Consider the following 22,034-nt stretch of genomic DNA (forward strand, 5'->3'; position numbering starts at 1 on the left):
CCACACCGGACCCGAACTACCACCACGCCTTCTGCGAAGCCCCGCCCCCGCCCGCCAAACCCCGCCCCTCGTCATCCGTAAGGACACTACGCACATGCGCGAAAGTGCGTCCCCGCCCCCGCGCTGTCTTTCGCACGGACAGTGCCGTCCCCGCTCTGTCACCTCACAGTAGTCGTTGCAGGTGGCGGGTGCTGGGGCGCAAGCAGCCCAGGGCGGCCTCTCCCTGCCCCTCAGGCCGGGCCGGGGCTCGGTCTCCTGTTCCGTCCACTCCCCTCCCCCGTCGGGTACGGGAAGGTCCAAGCCGCTGCCGGGTGCCTGAGGGACTTCGTGGCCGCCGCCGCCACGGGTCCCGATGGAGCCGCCGAATCTCTATCCGGTGAAGCTCTACGTGTACGACCTGTCCAAGGGCCTGGCCCGGCGGCTCAGCCCCATCATGTTGGGTGAGGGGGGCTGTGGGGAGCGGGCGGGAACCGGGCAAGAGGGCTCCGGGACGGCCGGCCGAGGGGGGCAGGCCTGGGTCACGACTCAAGGGAAGGCCCAGAGGATGGAGAAACGCCCGAGGAGAGAAGGTGTGCGTCTGAGATGGGGGCCCCCTAAGCCCCCCTTTGCAGTCATCACGTTTGAATCCCAGGAAGGGGAGGGGGGAGGAGTCACGCCCTCCCCAAGCCCTTCAGAGCCCCTCCAGCTCGGAGGAGGGGTAAGCCGGCGCTGAGTCCCGGTGGGTGTCCTGACTCGCTCATGGAGCCCCCTTACACTCCTCCTTCCTCGGAGGGGAGACGAGGTGCCTTTCCGCGCAGTGCCCCGCGTGGTGAAAGGGACACTGCGGAGGAGAGTTTTCGCCCCGCGCCAAAGGGAAACTCTTCCTGCAGTCTCTGGGATAGGTGGGGAGAGAAGGCTAGAGCGTGTTGCACAGGTGCCCCGCCAGTCGCCCCCAGAGAGAATAAAGTCGGGGTCTCCCGGCTTCCGAACTCGAGAATTCACCGAGTTCGGCCTGACTTCGTCTCGACAGTTTCTAAGTTAATTGCTTTTGCCCACATGGTGAGAAAGCAATTGGAGGATTGGGTGCTGTTGGGTCAGTAATGATTGGTGAAGGAAGTATTTTCGGTTGTGCTCCATTAAACTACTTAACTACCAGGAGAGAAAACCAGTCCCAGTTTAGCGGAGACCAATCCTCTTTTATAACCCAAATACCAAAATGGTTTGTGTAACTAGGAATAGTCCGGTTTGTGATTTCAGGTGCTGTTGGGCAGGAAAGGATTATGGGAATTGAAAACTGAACAGTTTGGGAGCATCCATGTGAATGGCTAGTTTTTCTTGACTTCTGTGGAGATATTAGAGAATGTTTTCATTCGTGTCCATGAGACAAGAGGGGAGAGGTCAAGTAAGTAAGGCTACCTTTGAGTTTGTGTGTCCTTGAGTTTCTAACATGTTTTAGTGGAGTGAACTTAAATCACTTAACTCTGGGCCAATGAGTGATTCCTGTTTGGCTTTCCATCAGAAATCACTAGGATCCTTGTTAAAAATACAGATACCTTCCTTTCCAGCATATATTGTTAAATGGGAATATAAAAAGTGAAACTGAAATAGTTCTTTCTATATGCAGTTGGGTGTTTGAAGCAAAGGATACTTGTTGTTTAGGCAAATAGTTATCTGGAGAAATAAGAAAATTGCTAACAGTGTTAGCTTATGAAAAGGGAAACCTGAGGCTGGGAGACAGGAATTAAAGGGAGATTTTGCTGTAAACTCTTTTGTATCTTTTGAATTGTGTACTATACATATATTGCAAAATAAGCATTGTTTTTGGCCACACTGATTTGCTGGATCTTAGTTTGGCAACCAGGGATTGAACCCCTCTTCCTTCGCAGTAAAAGCACAGAGCCCTAACCACTGGACTGCCAGGGAATTCCCACAAAGTTTTAAATATATGGATTCTAGAGCCTTATTACACAAGTACTAAATAAGAATCTTTTGGAGTTTTGGTCCAGAAACCTGTCTTTTTAATAAGCTCCTCAGATAATTCTTACGTAGCCAATCCATGTTTAGAAGTTTGGGCCTAGTTCTCCAGTTGTTAAAATGAGTAAGGCAAATCTGAAAGCAAAACTTAACAGAGTCACTGTTTGAGGAAGGTGACAGTCACTAGTATATTACATCAGTCAAGTTCTGACTAAACCTCTTGGAATGGAGCCATTTAGTTAGCTTGATCATAGTGAGGTGTCACTTCGATACTTCCTAGGCCCATCCATAAAAGCCTCCACCTTTACACTGGATATTTTTTGTTCTATTATCTAATAGTTATTGATTTTAGCTGAAAGGGGCCTTAGGGCCACTGGTTCATAATTCATTCAACATATTGAGTGCCTACTATATGCTAGTCAATGTCAAGGTTAAGTGAAGATGATGTGATGAATAAAGATGTTCTCTGCCATCATGGAGCTATTTAGTGGGGACGACAGTAAAAAATAAATAAGCATATGAAATAATTACAAATTGTGAAAAGTATTAGGCTGTGCAGGAAGCCAACTAGGTGCTGAGACAAAAAATATGAAGAGAGACCAATTTTAAATGAGAGAATCAGGAGTAGTGGCTTCTAAGTTGGAAATTTAAGGATGAAGAAGTAGTCATAAGGTGGGTGGTGAGGTAGTTACAGGGTTCCAGGCAGAAGGGGAATTAACCTGCCAAGGCCCTTACGCAAAAAGAGCCTCACCTGGCACTGGAAGAAGACCTTTGTGGAGTTCAGTGGGTGAAGAAGAAAGTGCCTTAACTGAAGATGGAATACTGGGACTCCTTCCCATGCCATCTGAAGGCTTTTTTAATAGATGTGAAATCCTAGAAGGCCTCAGCCAAATTGGAACTTCATCAGTTGGGCACCTTTGATTGCAGTGGTATTTCTGAGAACACTACTTTGCCTGCAAATTTAATTCTCTCTTCTCTATCCCCTTTTCTCATATTGCTTCTCTACCTTTCGTAAAAGTAATGAAAAAAGGGTTATCAGAGCTGATAATTGTTACTTTCTAGAGTTAAAAACATGGAAAATGGGCATTGCTTTACTGGTTCATCCCATCCAAACATCACTAACCTTAAAGTTGAGTGTGTCCCAATTCTGTGAGTAGCCATCCATTGATTTCCCGTTCCTAAATATTAATGTATTTGAATGTTTAAAAAATCAGGTTTTTTCCTGATTTTTTTATGAATTCTAGAAGCATATTAATAGCTAGAACTTACTGACTGCTTGCCATGTGCCAGACCCTTCTGTTTCCTGAGCATTTTCATATGTTACATTCTTCACCACAATTTTGTGAGAAACGTCCTGTTATTACCTCCATTTTTTAGTTGAGATTCCTGAGATAAAGGGCATTAAGAAATTTGTCCCCAGGTCACATCTGGTAAGTAGCAGAGCTGGGTTGTGAACACAGGCAGTCTTGACTCCCACAGCTCATGTTCTCAGTTATTTTGCTGTACCACCTTTCCTGTGTAATCTGTTCCTTTATAACTGATGTAAAGTAGGTACCTCATTCAAGTTTATAAAGGCATTTTTTGGCCAGGTGTTTCAAATCTGGATGAGGAAAATAGCTGAGTTCAATGTGTGTGCCAATCATGATCACAGATTTATGACCATCCCTCCTGGCCTTCATTGTCCCGAACTAGTGTGACCTCGTCAGCAGTGCCCTCTTAATCTATTTTTACGGTGGGGTGGCCTGGCTCTTTAATTTAGTTGTTGTACTCTTGTGACAGTTCCTCATTATGAGACCCCATCTAGTCTAGTACATTCATGACCAGACCAGATAAAGCCCAGTGTAATTCCGTTCTCCCCTGAAACAGTGTGGACTCCACAGTTTTACCCTGTCCCCTTTTCAGTCTTCTAGAATTGCTTCTCATGAAGCTGCTCCTGTTCCACTCAACATGAACATGATCCCAGAAATATCGTTACCTTTCTAATCGAGCAGATGGCCTGATTGTACTTTTTTTTCATGGTCACTATTTGCCTAAGATAATTAGCTATTATGATTGTCCTTCAGTTTGTCCTTTTAATAATTTTGGCTGCTCTTTAAATTCCTTGACCTCTTTTTGTGCTAAAGTACGTAAAAATAAGTGTGGAGGTTTATGTATTTATTTAATTGTGCTAAGGGATTCTTGTATTTGTTGATTGTTTTCCGATCTGAAGTTTTGTATGCATATACATGTTCCAAGATCACATTTATTTTCTCTTTACAAGCCTGTCTCAAAGTTGTTCTCAGATTTAAAGACTTAGGCATATAGAATATATATAAATATATATTCCCAGCAGAATGCAATCTAATGAATATTTGAGATTTTACACTGCTCAGTTTCTTGCTTAATTCTATAGTACAAATATTAAGAAAATAAAACACTGTCCTTGAGTGTCCAAGACTCTGTCCTTGAGGAGTTTATTTAGTTAAAAATAATGTTGTACATATACCACATTAGATAACAACCCAAAAGAGATTAGGATTAGATGCCAAAAAGAAGTGAGTGGTAAAACAATTATTTTAGGCCTTGAAAGACAGGACAGGCCATTGTGGGCTGGATGTGTCAGAAAGACTTCAGCAAGAACCCTGAGCTCCTGAAAGGCAGGGACACTGTCTCCCCTGCGTGTTCCCTAGCGGCCATTCAGAGCTGGTGGTCAGTAAATATTGACTATATTTACTCAGAGACAAGCTCAGGCTTAAAGATTAGACAGAATGTATTTAAATCTGAGGGGATTTATTTAATGTTTTAATGCCATCTATTGTGCTTTGTTTTAGATTTTTATTCTTCATTGTGTGTGTTGTTTTATATCCATCCAATGAGTTAATTTAGTAATAACTGCCTTTTCTTAATGGCAAAATGAAAAAATGAATGTGACTTACTAGGCCTTTCATGATCCTTCTGCTTTTCTCTCTACCTTCACCTGTCCCCACATCCTGAACAGTCTCTACTTAAGACTTTCTCAACTGGGTTCTACTGGAGAACTAAGCCCTGGGGAAAATGATCTGAGTAACTGTTTTTCCCAGTAGATCCTCAAGGCATCATGGCTTAATTGTCTTAACAGAACCCCAGGGTCTGAAAAGATGGTTGTGCATCTTAACAGAACTGAACTGTTCATTTCTTTTTCACCTCCAGGCTTTTCAAAGGCTGTGCCCTCTGCCAGGGATAGTTTCTCTCCCCATCTCTTAGCCTGGATAACTTCTGCTTATCTTTGAGGTCTCAAATGAAGTGTTACTTCCTCCAGGAAGCCTTCCCTATCCCCCTGCCCCTCAAATCTTGGTCCTGTGTCTCTATAAAGTAGGGATAATATCCTGTGATCTCCTCTAATAGGATTTATTCTCTTATAATTGCATGTTTTCTCATCTATGTCCACTCCCCCAGCCCCACCTGGACTAGAAGCTCCACTGGGGACAAGAATCCCTGATTGTGCATGAGTGCTAAGTCGCTTTAGTTGTGTCCAACTCTTTGTGACCCTATGGACTGTAGCCCGCCAGGCTCTTCTGTCCATGGGATTTCCCAGGCAAGAATACTGGAGTGGGTTGCCATTTCCTTCTCCAGGGGATCTTCCCCACTTAGGGATCGAACCCTCTTGTCTCCTGCATTGGCAGGCAGATTATCACTGGCACCACCTGGGAAGCCCTGGAATTCAGTAAATATCATACAAACTGAGTAAGTGAAGCATGTTGCAGATTTATCTCAAAGCAGTGCTATAAGGCCTGACTCATAACACCAAGCAGTGATTAGAGGGAACCCACTCAGTACTGAAAGAAAAGAACTCACAAATTAGTTATTTTTATCCTGAGAAAGAATCCTGTACTGGCTCCTAGAGCTAAAGTATTAAGTAGTTTTAAATCTATCCTTTTTTGAGGATTAAAATACCTCTCAGTTTTTAACAGTGTTTTGCATTTTGATTTTGTGATGAACTTTCCCTGTCTTAAGGAGGGGCAAGCCCCCTGCTAATAAGCATTTTTTTTTTTTCAAAATAGGTCCAGAGGTCCACTTATGATACACAAATGTTTCTTTTTACCTTTTCCCACATAGATTCAACATTTACCTAGTGGTTCTAGAGAATAGTGAAAGTCGCTCAATCATGTCCGGCTCTTTGCAACCCCGTGGACTATACAGTCCATGGAATTCTCCTGGCCAGAAGACTGGAGTAGGTTGCCATTTCCTTTTTCAGGGGAATCTTCCCAACCCAGGAATCGAACCCAGGTCTCCCGCATTATAGGCACCTCATTCTTTACCAGCTGAGGCACCAGGGAAGCCCTCGTAGCTCAGTCAGTAAAGAATGTACCTGCAATGCAGGAGACCAGGGTTCAATCCCTGGGTCGGGAAGATCCCCTGGAGAAAGAAATGGCAACCCACTCCAGTATTCTTGCCTGGAGAATCCTATGAACAGAGGTGCCTGGCAGGCTACAGTCCATGGGGTCCCAAGAGTCAGACACAACTTAGTGACTAAACCACCATCTAGAGAATAAGCTGATTTTTTTTTTAAGTTAACCCCTTCACATTGCTGGTAATCTGGAAAATCAGATTAAAACATTTCCAGTTAAGAGCTCTTTGTCCCTGTGGAGAGACACCTAGGAGGTAAGCTAGTGTGCTCAATTGCTCAGTCATGTCCAACTCTTGCATGGACTGTAGCCTGCCAGGCTCCTCTGTCCTGGGGATTCTCCAGGCAAGAGTACTGGAGTGGGTTGCCATTTCCTTCTCCAGGGGATCTTCACGACCCAGGGGTTGAACCCAGGTCTCCTGTATTGCAGTCAGACTCTTTACCGACTGAGCTACTAGAGAAGCCCAAGGTGAGCCTGGGCTACTTTCAGTTTTCACCCATGAGCTAATGCCGCCTGCCCCTGGAGTCCCATCCCTGCCACCCGCTTTTTGCTTATTAGTAGACATTTATTTAGCACCAGCAGTATACAAGGTGAGCATGTCCCATTGCCAACTTGTGTGTCTATACACACAATCTCCACTACCTTAATTGGCGAGGGAGGTAGATGGAGTATTTTCTCCTTGGCTTTTATATACTGACTTTACTCTTATAATCAGGACCTCAGTCTACATTCTTTGTTGTTTATGATGAAAAACAGGGCTAATATCCACAGCTTCCATTTGTTTTCATGTGCATACCTCACAGGCTTCCAAATCAATGCAATGGGTGTGCCAGCAAGCTTAGAGACATGCTGCCATCTGACCCATGCACTCTGCAGCTTGCTGAGGAAGTCCTAGTGGGAAAACAGTCTGCTTTTCTGTAATGTGCTTATAGCCACTGAGCCTAATTCACATCCCCCAATGGCCTTGTGCCCTGATTCAGTCTCAAACCCTCACCACCTACTCACCTACTGTGTCTCAGTCTGAACTAAAAAATTTAAAAATCACTCCAGTGCCACTTTACAATGCTGGTCACCCCCAGAGGAGGCCATGACCCTGGTTCTTGTCCTCATGAGAGCCCCATGAGGACAAGCTAATGTTACATTTACAGGGCAGCTAACGTTATATTTCTACCTGAGCTGCTCTAACAAGTACATGGTCATACCCCCCCTTTTATTTTTTCTCTTTACACTGGACAAATCATGGGTTTTATTTACCGGTTTGAAATGATGTTAATAAATATTTGTCCCACTCTACTATGTAAAGATGTGAGAATAAGGATAACTATGAAGCACTTTAAGAAAGGATGTGAATCCACTCAATCCATTTTAAGTTGTTTCTAGGTGTTTGGTAGATGGATTGATAAATGACAGAAGGATAAATAAGAGGATCTTTTTTTCTGTAGTTTCTATCACCATTCTATGGGTGGATGGGATCTTAAGCATACCTTGATGTGGTTGAATAAAGAGGAAGTATAATGTCCAGGTTGGGGCTTCTCCGGTGCCTCAGCGCACAGAATCTGCCTACCCTGCAGGAGCCGCAGGAGATGTGAGTTCGATCCTTGTGTTGGAAAGATCCCCTGGAAGACGGCATGGCTGTCGCACCCCAGTATTCTAGCCTGGAGAAGCCCATGGACAGAGGAGCCTGGCACGCTATAGTCCACAGGATTGGCACGCACGCATGCATAATGTCCAGCTTACAAATAAGTTCAATGATCAGTACAGAGAATATCAAGGAGAATGAAGTAGGACTTGTTTCCCACAACTTTGCATTGTTTTTCAGGTGTAAAACTCAGTGGCAGGAAGGTCTTCCGAGGCCTCACTCCAAAAACCCATTATTTTAGTAGGACTGGGTTTGAACCAGTGCATCTGGACCTGCCACCTGTCTTCCTGGGTCATTGAGCGTGGGCATCTGAGAAGGCAGAAGCAGGGTGCAATATGCCAGGGTTGCAAAGTCATTTGAATAACAAGCCAGGGCAGCCAAGATTGAGGCTCATTAGCCTCATTAGCACCGTGTGTCAACCACCACAGCTGTGCATGTAATATCTCTGATCCAGGTTCTTTGCTCAGCCCTAGAATCACAAAGATGCATAAGCAGTGGCCCTTGTCCTTGAGACCATTATAGTCTAACGAGGGGAAAAGACCTATAAGTAGGTAGTTTTTATACCAAGGTGCTGTGAGCAGCCATAAAACTATCAAATGGTAAAGCCTAAAAGAAAAAAGAGGTATTCTTTTTGTGGGGCACGTATTATGTGCCAGGCACTGTGCTGGGCCTCTTTCATGTGTCATCTCTTAATCTTGGAAATGTTATGAGCTGGATGCTATTACTATGCCTTTCGTTCCCTAACAGAATCGAAAACCAAGGTTCCCACAGTGCCAACCAATAGAACTTCCTGCAGTGATGGAAACGTTCTAGATCTGCACTGTCCCATGGCTAACTGCTAGCCACACGTGGCTGTTGAGAGTGCTTGAAATGCGGTACTGAATTTGTTCTTTTGATTTTAAAAGCCACTTGTGGTCAGTGACTATCATGCTGAACAGCTCAGGCTTAGAAAAGTTCTCAACTTCTCCAAGTTGATCTACGTGACCTGCTTCTCCATTACTTCTGCTCACCTCCTGCTTTTCTCCTCACTCACCCGCTCTAGCCACACTGGCCTCCTGAAGGTCCCTCGGATACACCTAGCATGTCCTGCCTCTGCATGGCTCCCTCCCTTGCCTCCTTCAGGCCTTTGCTTAAATGCCACCTTCTCAAATAGGCCCACCCTGGCCGTCGCTGAAATGCCCAGTCTCCCTTATCCTGCTCTTATTTTTATCACTCATTATTGTTAACCTACTGTGGTTTATTATGCTTATTAGTATTATTTATTGACTGTCCTATCTCCACACCCTGTGAATGCATTGAAGGAGTTTTTTTTTTTGTCTCCTTTGCATTCTGATGTATCCTTAATGCCAAGTACATCACCTGAAGTTTAATAGTCACTTAATAAACATTGATTCACTGACTTTTAAAAGTTAGTGAATTTAAAAAATATTAGCCATACCATTCAGCTTGCAGGATCCTAGTTCCCCAACGAGGGACCAAACCCAGGCCCTGGGCAGTGAAAGTGCAGAGTCCTAACCATCAGACCACCAGGGAATTCTCAGAACCTGTGTTCTTCTTTACTACACTGTACTTCTTGTCTTATAAGTATAGTGTTCTTATCCAAAGTAGATGAGAGCAGGATCACCCAGGAGAAAGCAGGATCCCTTATCTGTCTAGTTTTCATGCATCATTGCATGTCTCCAAGGAAATAAACATCAGATTGCTGCCATTTAGACAATAAGCTGCTTTTTATGTGTCCATCCAGAAGAGCACACCAGCTCGATTTAAAAGGCAGCGTTAGTCTCTCCACTTTACACACGGTAAAAGGAAGAGTGTGGTGTTTTAGAGTCTCCTAGAGTCGGCTGGAAGAGATGAAGAATCCAACTCAGTGCCTGTCCTAAATGGGTTATCACTTCCTTTTGGCATCCGTTTCTGTTTCTGATCCATCTCTGGAATTTCAGCTGGGTTTGGATCAAGGCAGAGCCTGCCCCACAGTCCCCAAAACCCTGGGCCAGAATCCCTCTGTCCCATTTGTGACCTTGTGGTCAAAGCAGCCGGTCTCCTAGTGAAAAGCAGACTGGTCTCTAGAGGCAGAAGAACTCTGCTACATTTTATTTTCCTTTGTTATTTCATTTAGCCTCACAGCACTAACAGCAAAGTGTAAAATGATTACATGTAATACAGGATTTCAGACTAATCTGATGGATACTGAAATCTGTTCTTAGATCTTACCTATCAACCCTGAAGTGGAATTTCTTTGATCTTTTTAAAAAATTATATCCAGTATCTCCATTTATCAGAATTCTTTGTCCCACACACTGTGCTGCTTTACACCAATAATCATTACTGATTACAACTTTGTATTGATGAAACTGAAGCTCAGGTTGAGTAAACTTGCCCAAGATCCACCTCTAGCAAAGGGAAAAGCTCAGATCTGAACTTATGCCATATTCTTTTTTTTTTTTAATATGGACTGTTTTTAAAGTCTTTAATTTGTTACAATATTATTTGCATTTTTAATGGTTTTTTTTTGGCCACGAAGTATGTGGGATTTTAGCTCCCTAACCAGGGATTCAACCTGTACTTCCTGCATTGGAAGGCAGAGTCTTAACTCCTGGACTGCAGGGAAGTCCTATGCCATATTCTTAACTGCTTTTAATGACACTATGCTTCATCATCAATAGGTTGTCATGGAGGAGCCATGGTTTCTTTTGTCTCTTCCAAAAAAAGAAAATTAGGCTAAGGTTATCTGTTTTAAGTTTGCTTGAAGGGGCAAGATAGTGCAGGTTAGGCAGAGGAAAAAGTGTAATCATATCAGCTCCCCTTCTGTACAGGGCCTAGTTTCATCCTTTAGAAAGTCACAGGGCAAACACCGAAGCATTGAAGGCAAAAGTAAGCACTCTTTGCTTCAGATCAGATCAGTCGCTCAGTCATGTCCGACTCTTTGCGACCCCATGAATCACAGCACGCCAGGCCTCCCTGTCCATCACCAACTCCCGGAGTTCACTCAGACTCAGGTCCATCGAGTCAGTGATGCCATCCAACCATCTCATTCTCTGTTGTCCCCTTCTCCTCTTTGCTTAGCACTCAGTAAACAGTTACCCTGAAATGATAACCAGAGGTGGGTGAGTGATGTTCGATTTCGCTCTCGTGTCCTTCACTGTGCTTCCTCTTTATCCTCGGCACTCCTGCATCTCCCATGGCTGACTGCGCAGACCTCCTCACTCTATTGTCTCTCAGTTCTCTTCCCTCCAGTACATCTTCTGTTCCTACAGTTCTCTCTTGGAAGACACAGTTATCATTTGAAAACCTGGGTCTGGTCGCGGCCCTGTGCTGCCTCGCACCCCCATGGCCTGCAGTGTGGGGCGGCCTTCCGCACAGGTTAGCTCTCTCCTCGCACCCTGGCCTGCCACTTGTCCTCTTCCTGCCATCACTGCACCCTTTGCTGTACCCTGCCTTAGTCTTTCTCATAGCTCTGTGTCTGCATATGCTGTTCCCTCTGGCAGAAATGTCCACCCCTCTCCCTGTTTGTTCACTGGTTACATTGCAGCTCTGAAGTAGTTCAGAACTTTACCTTTATTATGTTTACTTCTATTATGGAGCCTATCAGCATTCACAATAAACTGTGGAAAATTCTGAAAGAGATGGGAATACCAGACCACCTGATCTGCCTCTTGAGAAATTTGTATGCAGGTCAGGAAGCAACAGTTAGAACTGGACATGGAACAACAGACTGGTTCCAAATAGGAAAAGGAGTTCGTCAAGGCTGTATATTGTCACCCTGCTTATTTAACTTATATGCAGAGTACATCATGAGAAACGCTGGACTGGAAGAAACACAAGCTGGAATCAAGATTGCCGGGAGAAATATCAATAACCTCAGATATGCAGATGACACTACCCTTATGGCAGAAAGTGAAGAGGAACTAAAAAGCCTCTTGATGAGAGTGAAAGTGGAGAGTGAAAAAGTTGGGTTAAAGCTCAACATTCAGAAAACGAAGATCATGGCATCTGGTCCCACCACTTCATGGGAAATAGATGGGGAAACAGTGGAAACAGTGTCAGACTTTCTTTTTCTGGGCCCCAAAATCACTACAGATGGTGACTGCAGCCATGAAATTAAAAGACACTTACTCCTTGGAAGGAAAGTTATGACCAACCTAGATAGCATATTCAAAAGCAGAGACATTACTTTGCCAACAAAGGTTCATCTAGTCAAGGCTATGGTTTTTCCTATGGTCATGTATGGATGTGAGAGTTGGACTGTGAAAAAGGCTGAGCACCGAAGAATTGATGCTTTTGAACTGTGGTGTTGGAGAAGACTCTTGAGAGTCCCTTGGACTGCAAGGAGATCCAACCAGTCCATTCTGAAGGAGATCAGCCCTGGGATTTCTTTGGAAGGAATGATGCTAAAGCTGAAACTCCAGTACTTTGGCCACCTCATGCGAAGAATTGACTCATTGGAAAAGACTCTGATGCTGGGAGGGATTGGGGGAAAGAGGAGAAGGGGACAACAGAGGATGAGATGGCTGGATGGCATCACTGACTCGATGGACGTGAGTCTTAGTGAACTCCGGGAGTTGGTGATGGACAGGGAGGCCTGGCGTGCTGTGATTCATGGGGTCGCAAAGAATCGGACACGACTGAGCGACTGAACTGATCTGATCAGCATTCTGTGTTACTTACGTATGTCTCTTTTTCCATTTGACTTTGGGCTCCTTAAAGGCAGGACTTGCATTTCGTACTTGCATTTCCGTATCTCTCATCACTTCTGGCATATAGAGGTATAGAGGTACAGAATACACGTGCATTGGCTAGTCAAATGGATGGCATCTTCAGAGTTCATTCTTGTTTTCTAGAGGATTTCACCTCACACATGCTCAATGAAGAAGTGGATAATAGCTTTTCTATACTCTTGTTTTACTTTGTCTCTGTAGATGAGACAGAAATTAAAAAGATAGAGTTGAATTGACCCTAATGGAGAAAGAAAAGCAGACATAAAATTGGGTACATCGGGACTTCCCTGGGGTCCAGTGGCTAAGACTCCACACTCCCAATGCAGCGGCTCTGAATTCTATCCTTGGTCAGGGCACTAGATCCCACATGCTGCAACTAAGACTTGGCACACACACACAAAAAAGGGTACATCAATACCAGTGTTTCTGCTTGAATTCTGCTTAAGGATTCTGATTATTTTTCAACTTATTTAACACGACATATCATGTCACAACCTAAGGACCTTATCAGAGTTCCCCCAAGAGGTTTATAAGGGGTTCCTCTGATCTGAATTTGCTCTGGCTGGGAGGCAAAAGTTAGTCTAGTCCCAAGTGACTAAATCTCTCTTTTTTTTTTTTTTTTTTTCTCTCCACAGGGAAACAACTGGAAGGCATCTGGTAAGTTGGGTGGGGCTCCTTACATTGGCTGGTTTATGAAACCAAACAACATCATGCGTTTCAGGTTCCAGTCTGTGGCTTCCAGTTTGAAACTTAGCTCTCTAAGCCACAAACCTTCACATTCTAATGCAGTGGTTCCCAGCCAGGAGTTAGCAGCGTGTTGAGACGTTTAGGGTGGATGGGCGGAGGCCAGGGTTGCTGCTGTAAACATCCTGCAGTGCACAGGACGCCCTCCACAATGAAGACTCATCCAGCTGAAAATATTGGTGGCGCAGATATTTCACCTGTCCTAAGGAAAGGCGGAATGATGTATGCCCACCCCGACCAAGGTTTCTAACTACAGAAGTCATGAGGACCCCACGTGGGTCTTAAAACACAACTTCATTGGGCTCTCAGACTCATCCCTGTCAGACACAGGATGATGGCTGGGCTCTGTTCCATTTCTGAGGAAACCGTAGGTCAGAATTCTGACTGGATCCTAGAGCCTACTGACATTTTGGTTGACCAGATGACCATTGCTTTGTTTGACCGGAACCAAGAAGTAATATGAGCACCTTTACTTGAAATAGGTCCACACTGAACACCATCTGGTCTTTCCATCAACGTGGTCCAGGTTAACTACTCCTGTGAGTTTGAAAAGTCTGGGAACAATCTATGGCCATACCACCCTGAACACACCTGATCTCATATGAAAGGTCTGAAAACACATCTTGGTCTGCAGAGCTTTATTTCAGTATTGTTTAGTTAATGTTGGGGTGACTCTGAAGACTCCCCTTTGCTCATGTGATCCACAACAAGGGACATTTCTGCCACCAGGAGAACGTAGGCGGTGTCTGCAGACATGTTTAGTTATCACCACAGAGGGCACGAGGGATGCTAGTGCCATCTAGTGGGGACAGACCAGGATCTGCTAAACCTAGAATGCGCAGGCCAGCCCCCACAGCAGAGGATTAGCTGGCCCCAAATGTCACTAGTGCCAGTGCCGAGAAGCTCTGATCTATGATGTTTATCTTACCTTTGTTTGGTTAGGATTATAAAGCTGTTGACCTTGTAAGTCATGTCCTGAGGCAGAAGTCACTCTTACAGCAGGGTGGTGTTTGCTTTTCCTCAGACCATAAGCCATCTGGCTCATTCTCCCTCTTCTCTGTGTCGCAGGCACACCTCCATAGTCGTGCACAAGGATGAGTTCTTCTTCGGCAGTGGTGGCATCTCCAGCTGTCCGCCAGTGAGTGTCTGCCCCCACCCCGTCCACGGTCCCAGGTTCCCGGGAGTTCCCATAGTCCAGGAACCTTGCTGTCCTCCGTAGTTCTGGCATCCAGCCAGTGTAGGTAGCCCTGTGGCCTAGTTCTTCATGATGACCTCAAGACTCAGTTCCAGAATACCCTTCACAGGTCCGCCAGGCAGCTGCCCCCTGTCTGCTCCCATGGCGTTCGTGGTTCCTCTGTCACATTGGGCATGTGATGGTGAAACGGGCTGTTGCTGAGTCTCCACAGGGAGCCCGGTGTGTGCTCCTTGTAAGCTTGAGACTGTCTCGCTCTTCTGTCACCATGGCCAGCTCAGTGCCTCTTTCCTGATGTGAACTCAGTCAATGTGAAGCTGATGAGGGCTCTGACAGAGAGAGGGAGGTGCCCAAAGTTACGTAGCCGGTTGCAGCACTAGTACTAAAACTCAGGCTTCTCTGACTCCAAATCCCATGTCCTTTCCCAGAAAATGTCTGTCTGAGCTATCTAAGTGTTGTCCCAGGAGGTACTCAAGCAAAGACCAAAAAAACATTCATTTTGATACTCATAAATGGGATGTCATGTTTTATTTCTCCCTTCTACTGGTCCCCCACCTCCTATAACCAAGTCCTTCATTAAGCCCAATTCAGTTCCACCTTGTAAGTGTATCTCAAAGCAGTCTGTCCCTCTTCATCTCTTCTCACTTCTCCGGAGTTTTCACCTTAATCCAGTCACCCTCATTTCTAGCCTGGACCATAGCAGTGCATCCGCTCTTCCTTCTCAGTCGGTTCTCTGTACAGATGGCGAAGCAATCTTTTCACACCCCAACTCTGATCATAGCATTCCCCTGCTTAAATCAGAACTCTCCCCACTGCTCTCAGAATAAAAACCAGAAAGCTCAGCATAGCCTCCAAGGCCCCATCCGATCTGGGCTTGCTCCCTCTCTCTAGATAGCCCCTTTGCAGGTTGTGCCCTTCCCCACCCTTACCACCCCTTCTCATTCCTTGAACATCTTGGACATTTAAACCTGTCCTCTGACATCAGTCCCTGATCCTTCACTGGGTTAACTCTCTCCATCCTTAAGGTGAGCTCACTATCACTTTCTTAGACAAGTCTTCTCTGACCTTTTGGACTGGGAAGGTCCCCTGTTTTATGTACTAATGGCATTCTGTACTTTTTCCAACAAGACCCTTATCACAGCTCATAATTATACATTGGTTTGCCTTTATTGCTAGACTGTAAGCTCCACGTGGACAAGAATCTCATCTGTTTTGTCCACATACCTCCAGTGCTTTGCATGAGGCCTGGCATGTAGTAGGTTCTCAATAACATATTTGTTATACGAGTGAAGAGTAGTGGGTCAAATAGTGACCTTTTGGTCTCTTGCATCTCTGACTACAGTAATCTGCTCACCACACTTTCCCCTCGAATCTTGTCAGGCACACAGTGGGTGCTCAAGAGCTATTGCATGAATTTGTGATCTTTTCAAGGAGCACTGCTCTGAAGTGCACTCCCTCACTCCCCAGTCCATTCCCAGCCCTCTCCTCCCCACTGATCCTATTGCTTTCCCCTCAGCTGGTTCCCCCAGGGCCTCAGTCTCTCCTTGCATCTGCTACGCCAGTCTGTTAACCCGTGGCTGAGGGGTTTTGGTAGGCCTTTCAGGGGCCAGTAACTCCCTTGCCAGGGGAACCCTATCACCTTGTTAAATTAGCCTCACAGATCAAAAAGGAACTGAATCGTGGAAATATCTGCCAGCTTTTTCACAGTTCTTCACGTTTTCCCAGTGTTACAGGGGGATCAAGTGTGTCATATGAAAAGCTGGCTGCATCCATGATGAATACGGGCATGGAACGATGGCCGCCAGGTGTGAGCCGTTTCTGGCCATCCTGCTCGGCCCTCGTGACTAGGCCTGCTGGAACAAAGGGAGACTGCAGGTTCTGGGTTTCTGTGTCTGTCCATTGAAGGAGTGGACAGTATCAGGAGGCCGACCTGCAGAAGACTCAGCTTCCCAGGGCCTCACCAGAAACCGGACACCCGACTTCTCAGCCATGTTGTCAGCCCACGGCCACGGACAGTCTCCAGGAGCCTCTAAGCTGTTGTAGCCTTGACACAAAGAGGAAATAAGTCTTCCTCTGCCCCAGGTGTTCTGAAAGTTAGAAGTTGTTGGAGCAAAGCATTTGTGGTCTTCCATGGCAGGGGAAAAAATTCAGCAGAGGGAGTGACTTACTGGCTTTCTTTCTGTTGGCTCTTGTAGGGAAGGACTTTGCTTGGGCCCCCAGATTCTGTGGTTGATGTTGGGAGCACAGAAGTCACAGAAGAAATCTTTCTGGAGTACCTGTCCTCCCTAGGGGAGTCTCTGTTCCGGTGAGTGGAGAACAGGGGAGACGGTAGTCGTGTCTGTCTCCCCAACTAGATAATTGGCCCCCAGATGGCAGCCACCAGGTCATTTCCCCCAGAGCACTCAGCCCAAGGTCTGGCCCAGTATTTGCTGAACTACTTAGGATGGGAAAGGAGCTACCGTGCCACAAAAAGAGCTCAGCACTGCCTCCAAGGCCGCTGTTCCATCCCAGCACACCTACTGCTGAAACTTTGAGGGAAGGAAGAGCTATTTATTCCTTCTGATTAAAAGCAGCTGCTGCTATTTCAGCACATGCTGCTCTCAACCAAGTATTTTGTCCTGAAAATCAGAAACAGGGTTTGTAGAGAGGTTGGGATGAAATACACTGGAGCAGGTTTTCTCTTACTGAAGCTTGAGTCAGTTTCAACTGTTAAAATTCTAACCCCGGAGCTCGGCTTTTGTGAATGCAAAGATTCTCCTGAAATGGAGGAGCCATATGTTTTTATTTCATTCTTCCCTTTAAATACCCAGAGTGGCAAACCAAGCTCTGCTTGGGAGTGCAGGAAAGGAATTCCCTGTCCTCAGATTCAGCTGTGGTCACCCTCCCATTGCCTGATCTCTGTTTCATGTACACGCTTACTGACTCATATCTGTGTCCCAAACCTTTCTCACAATGTACAGAAGTGAAGCCTACAACATCTTTGAGAACAACTGTAACACCTTCAGCAACGAAGTGGCACAGTTCCTAACCGGGCGGAAGATCCCTTCTTACATCACTGACCTTCCCTCTGAAATTCTTTCCACGTAAGTGGCCTCTGTCTCTGCCTCTGCCTTTGAAATCCCCACTCACAGACAAGGTCTCTCCTCTGGCCCACATCCGCCTCCTTCCCCATCACTGCCCCCCCCCCCCCCCCCCCCCCCCCCGCCCAATCCTGCCAGGCTGGGTAGGGTGTCATGATGGCAGCTTCTACCTTGGAAGGCCACCAATTCTTTCTGCCCTCGGAGGCTCACCTGTGTTACCTTCACCCTCCTACTCTACCCTGTACCAACTCTACCCTGGCCTGAGGGCAACTGCAGAACTTAGAAACCCACTTGACACCGGCCCCAGTGTTTGTACAGAATCCTGGCATTTGTCTTTCCCATTGCACATGAAGCTTGCCACTCCCCAGAAGTGCCCGGTTAAAAGGCAGTTTAGATGGACAAGCAGAGTAAGTCGGAGAATTAGTCAGGGGACTTGTTTTGAAACTGTCAGTCTTTCTTCCCTTGGACCTTGAGCTCTTTGACATCCTCAAAGACAACCTCCCAGTCAACCTCGTACCTCGTAGCACACAGACAGCCCTCAGTAGATGTTTTCTTCAAAACCACCCTCTAGCCCCCCAACCCTGATGTGGTCCAAGCTTCGTGGGCCACCATCCAGGCAGTGTCCTTTCCGGGGACATGCACACTCGGTGCCCTCGTGCCCCTCCCTCCCCTTGCGTTCAGGCAGCCTCTGCCCGCTGCAGGACCAGGCCCATTTCCTGACTCTGACTCAGTTACTCTGAACTGAGGACCTGTCCAGCAGAGATCCTGACAGGTTTAGCAGGCTGGCAAGGTGAGCTATCCTTCACACCTGGGTCAGAACCCCTCAGGAAACAAGGCTGATGTCAGTGTCCAGCCATTGAGGAGAGCCCCATGTCCCTGGCCCTGCCTTCCTACTCCTTAGTGGGCGTGTTAAACCCCACGGCAGGATCTAGGTTATGGGCCCTGAGTAGCTGGAGTGTTCTCGCTGTTGTTATTTGGTGCATGGAGTTCCTGGACTTGTCTGAATTAGGCTTACTATTTCTTGGTTTTCTCTGTTTATGCTTTAGAATTTTTCACTTCCTTTGAATTCAGGGATGGTTTTCAAAAATGGCAGCAGCCACTGAAGAAAAAGAAAGCCAATAACTGAGATATTTTGCGGGCAACCCAATTTAATGTTGTAGTAATCTTGGAAAGTCTCTTTTTTTTTTTATTTTTGGCTGTGCCACACAGCATGTGGGATCTTAGTTCCCCAACCAGGGATCAAACCCACATCCTCTGCATTGGAAACGGGGTCCTAACCACTGGACCACCTGGGAAGTCCTGGCAAGTGTCTTAAGATTACAGTATCTGCAGTCTTTTTTCCAGCTAAGCTACTCTGAGAGCACACTGGGCAGTGGCATCAGCGCCTTCTGGCAGCCTGCACCTGTCACTTTTCCTGAGCACTGCCGATACCCCCAGAAGACCCCAGTCCCCCCAAAGTCCACCTGTGTGCCATCCTCATTTCTGACTTTCTCATTTCACGAGCCCACCCGAGCACCCGTGTCTCTTCTCTCCACAGGCCCTTCGGACAGGCCCTGAGGCCCTTCCTGGACTCCATTGCGATCCAGCCTCCCGGAGGGAGCCCAGTGGGCCGACCCAACGGCCAGAGCTAACCGGACTGCATGGGACCGCCCTGCCTCACCAGGGCTTTTCCTTTTTAAACAAAACAAACCCTACCAGATTTCTATTTTATAATTTTACATCAGAGCTAACAACCAGGGGACGGCTTTTTAAATTTCCCAGGGAAGGAAATTATCAGGCTGCATGTAGGACACAGCTGCTAAGACACAGAACAAAATGCCATCCCTTCTAATAGTATTACACTAATTTATTAAGGCTCTCTTGTCTGTGAGTTCACTTTTGACGCTGCTTCCTAAGCGTCCTCCCCACTGGAGAAAGGGAGGGGCTTTGTTTAAGCAAGAGTCACTGTTTGGGGGAGCCCCAGCCCAGAACCTCTCTCTAGAGAATGCCCATACTCCACCCAGGTTGCCACCTGCTGTGGGACCCAGGTGAGTTTCACATTATCCGTGACCTGGAAGTGGTTACTCACCACCATGAAATGAACCAAAGGATTGGTGCACATGGGGCCGGTTTCAGGGACATTCACCCAACCTGAGTGAACTCTTTAGCCACAATCTCTCTCACCTTCACTCCCCTCCCACAGCAAGGCCGGGGGCCCGGACTGGAGCAATCAAAAGCCTCAGGATGCAGGGAGAGTAACAGCAAGTGCCAGTCCAGAGGAAACAGGATAAAGCCATGCCTCCTTCCACCTAGACTGATGGCCCGTCCTCTGACATCACTCTAGGAGAGCCTGCCTTGCTGTCTGCAGTCTGCTCTCCCTCCGTGTAGCTGACCTGTCACAGTTAATGAAGGTCTAGAGCGGCAGAGACCCAGGCCTTTTGTCTGCAAGTAATAATGTAGGTTATTGACAGTCATTGTACCCACCCCACCCAGACCAGCGTGCAGTATTCAGCTAGGGACCAAGAGGAAATGATTCCCTGCTCTTGGAAGATGTCCCTGATGTAGAAAGCATAATAATGCAGAATCAAGGTGGCAAGAAAATGTAGAGTTATTTCTGATAGGGATTTTTATAGTATCCTAAATGTGTTTTGAAGGCACATGTTATTTCTGGTGTCCTTCTGACTTGAAGGAAGCAAGATGGAGGGCATGAGTGGGCATTTTCATAAAGGGCTGTTGGCCAGGAGCTTCTAGGCAGGGAACAATCTGGAAGTCTCTAACCTGGAGAGGCTTTCAGATTCTCTTGCTTCCTGTGACCCCTCCCTTAAGTTGGGAGAGTGGATGTGGAGAACTCAGAGCTCCCTGGTGCCTGAGCCCCAGCCCTGGCCTCCATGGGCCCCTCCTGCCGTGGCTCTTGCCAGTTCTCAGACTTGAATTACCTTCTCTCTCCTGGGGTCTGGCCCGCAGCAGCTGCCTTTCCTCTCTGAAGAGCCGCTGCTCACCTCTGGCCTCATCTCCCATCTCTGCCGTCGTCATGGCAGCGGGCATCGTAGGGTCTCAGCTGGAGGAAAGGTGCTCCTCTGCCTTAGTGTTTGCCTGTGACCTGAGCAGGGCGCATCCCGGATGATGAGCTATGCTATCAAGTGACTTTTAAGATTGGGAGCTAAACCAGTGAGCACTTGAATCCTTCTCAAGACCCACTGATTGGCCAGTGTGCGTGGTAATCATCCGTCAGAGCAGAAACCAGCAGGGCTGCTATTCAGTGTGGACCAACTGGCAGAACTGGGCTGTGGAGAGCGCGTTTCAGGCTGGGCTCCTCCTGGGAGGGCAGCGTGCTGGTAGAGGCCACGGCTCTGCTGCATAGCCAGGTGCTCTCCTTGTTTAGCTCACCTTGCCCAGCCCTCTCTCTCCCCCAGGCGCCTGCTCCAGACCCCTCTGCCCAGGGCGCTGTGCTCTGGCCAGAACGTGGTGGGCCTCACAAGCTCCTCCTCTTCTCTGTCCTCCCCCACACCCGGGCTCAGTTGATTTCTGTCCTCCTAGTAGTCACCTCCAGACCCAGGGCTGTACCACGAGGTCAGCCTGAGCTGCTCCCCTGAGAGACTTTGAGTCCCTTGATTCACGGAAAGTTGCCCTTCATGCGCAACAGCCATTTGTGCCAAAGCCCGTGCCTTAGGGCTTTTGAGGGACGAGGAGGGAGCGGTAAGCCTTCCCCTCAGCTCTGCAGGAAGGCAAACCTTCCCTCCCCCACCCCAGTCCTGCCGTCACTCACTGGAAGCTCAGGCTAGGACCCCCAACCCCATCCTCGCATTTCCCTGTATCCCAGGACCTCAGGAGCCTGCTCATTGTGACCAGCTAGCTCCACCTGGGCACGCACAGGCAAGCGGAATGAGAGAGGAGGCGTGTGTGATTGTCTCACAGTGGGATGCCCCCATCAAGGTCCACGGGTCTAAAGGGGCAAGGGAGGAGGAGAGGGGATGAACTGTCACCCCCCCTCCCAGAAATAAAGTTTGTAACTTGGAAATTCCTTTCCGCCCTTGAAGTCAAGCTAATAATTGTGTCTAGTATGGAGGTGTTTGCTGGTTTTCTTTGGTATTTTTTCTAATGCAATAAACTCACTTCTGCCTGCTGCATTTGTGTGCTGCTTGAGGGTCTGAGTCTGAAGCCAACGTGAAGCAACTCCAGGCTGCTGCTGCTTCTGTCTCCCTCTGAGCTTAGCTTTGCTGAGTCTGGACATGCTGCCCGCGCTTGGCTATATGCCTCGTGGATAAAAAGTGATGAGAGCAGAGAAGAATGTATGACTTTCACTACCAGACTGTAAAGGTGGAGAAGGCCCATAGAGAATTCGACTAGCCTAAGGTCACCTCGTGGTTG

The 22,034-nt window shown here is 47.1% G+C and overlaps 1 protein-coding gene and 1 long non-coding RNA gene across 3 annotated transcripts; one reads left to right on the plus strand and one right to left on the minus strand.

Moving 5' to 3' along the window:
• The first annotated feature begins 96 nt into the window (after positions 1-96).
• Positions 97-21,793, plus strand: DESI1 (desumoylating isopeptidase 1). Of its 2 annotated transcripts, none has more exons than XM_044940808.1 (6): positions 97-569; positions 13,307-13,328; positions 14,484-14,553; positions 16,803-16,912; positions 17,568-17,690; positions 19,225-21,793. In XM_044940808.1, exons 1-6 carry the CDS (start codon positions 353-355, stop codon positions 19,316-19,318), a joined length of 636 nt encoding a protein of 211 aa, XP_044796743.1. In that variant the 5' UTR covers positions 97-352; the 3' UTR covers positions 19,319-21,793. The 2 variants fall into 2 exon arrangements, with proteins under 2 accessions (XP_044796743.1, XP_006068967.1); XM_006068905.3 differs by having other exon boundaries at positions 97-440.
• Positions 9,725-17,755, minus strand: LOC112584438. The gene is made up of 3 exons (XR_003108603.3): positions 14,344-17,755; positions 12,622-12,866; positions 9,725-11,038 (listed from the first exon to the last, which is right to left on the minus strand). It is a non-coding gene; the product is annotated as an uncharacterized LOC112584438 (long non-coding RNA).
• Positions 21,794-22,034: the final 241 nt, after the last annotated feature.

This window comes from Bubalus bubalis, chromosome 4, assembly GCF_019923935.1.
Source record: "Bubalus bubalis isolate 160015118507 breed Murrah chromosome 4, NDDB_SH_1, whole genome shotgun sequence".
Lineage (NCBI taxonomy): Eukaryota > Metazoa > Chordata > Mammalia > Artiodactyla > Bovidae > Bubalus > Bubalus bubalis.

Bases quoted from the DNA above. Each gene is read 5' to 3' on its own strand.
- DESI1 (XM_044940808.1), top strand. From the start codon at position 353: ATGGAGCCGCCGAATCTCTATCCGGTGAAGCTCTACGTGTACGACCTG. The intron at 13,329-14,483 runs GTAAGTTGGGTG...TCTGTGTCGCAG, and splicing joins AAACAACTGGAAGGCATCTG to GCACACCTCCATAGTCGTGC. The intron at 14,554-16,802 runs GTGAGTGTCTGC...TGGCTCTTGTAG, and splicing joins GCATCTCCAGCTGTCCGCCA to GGAAGGACTTTGCTTGGGCC.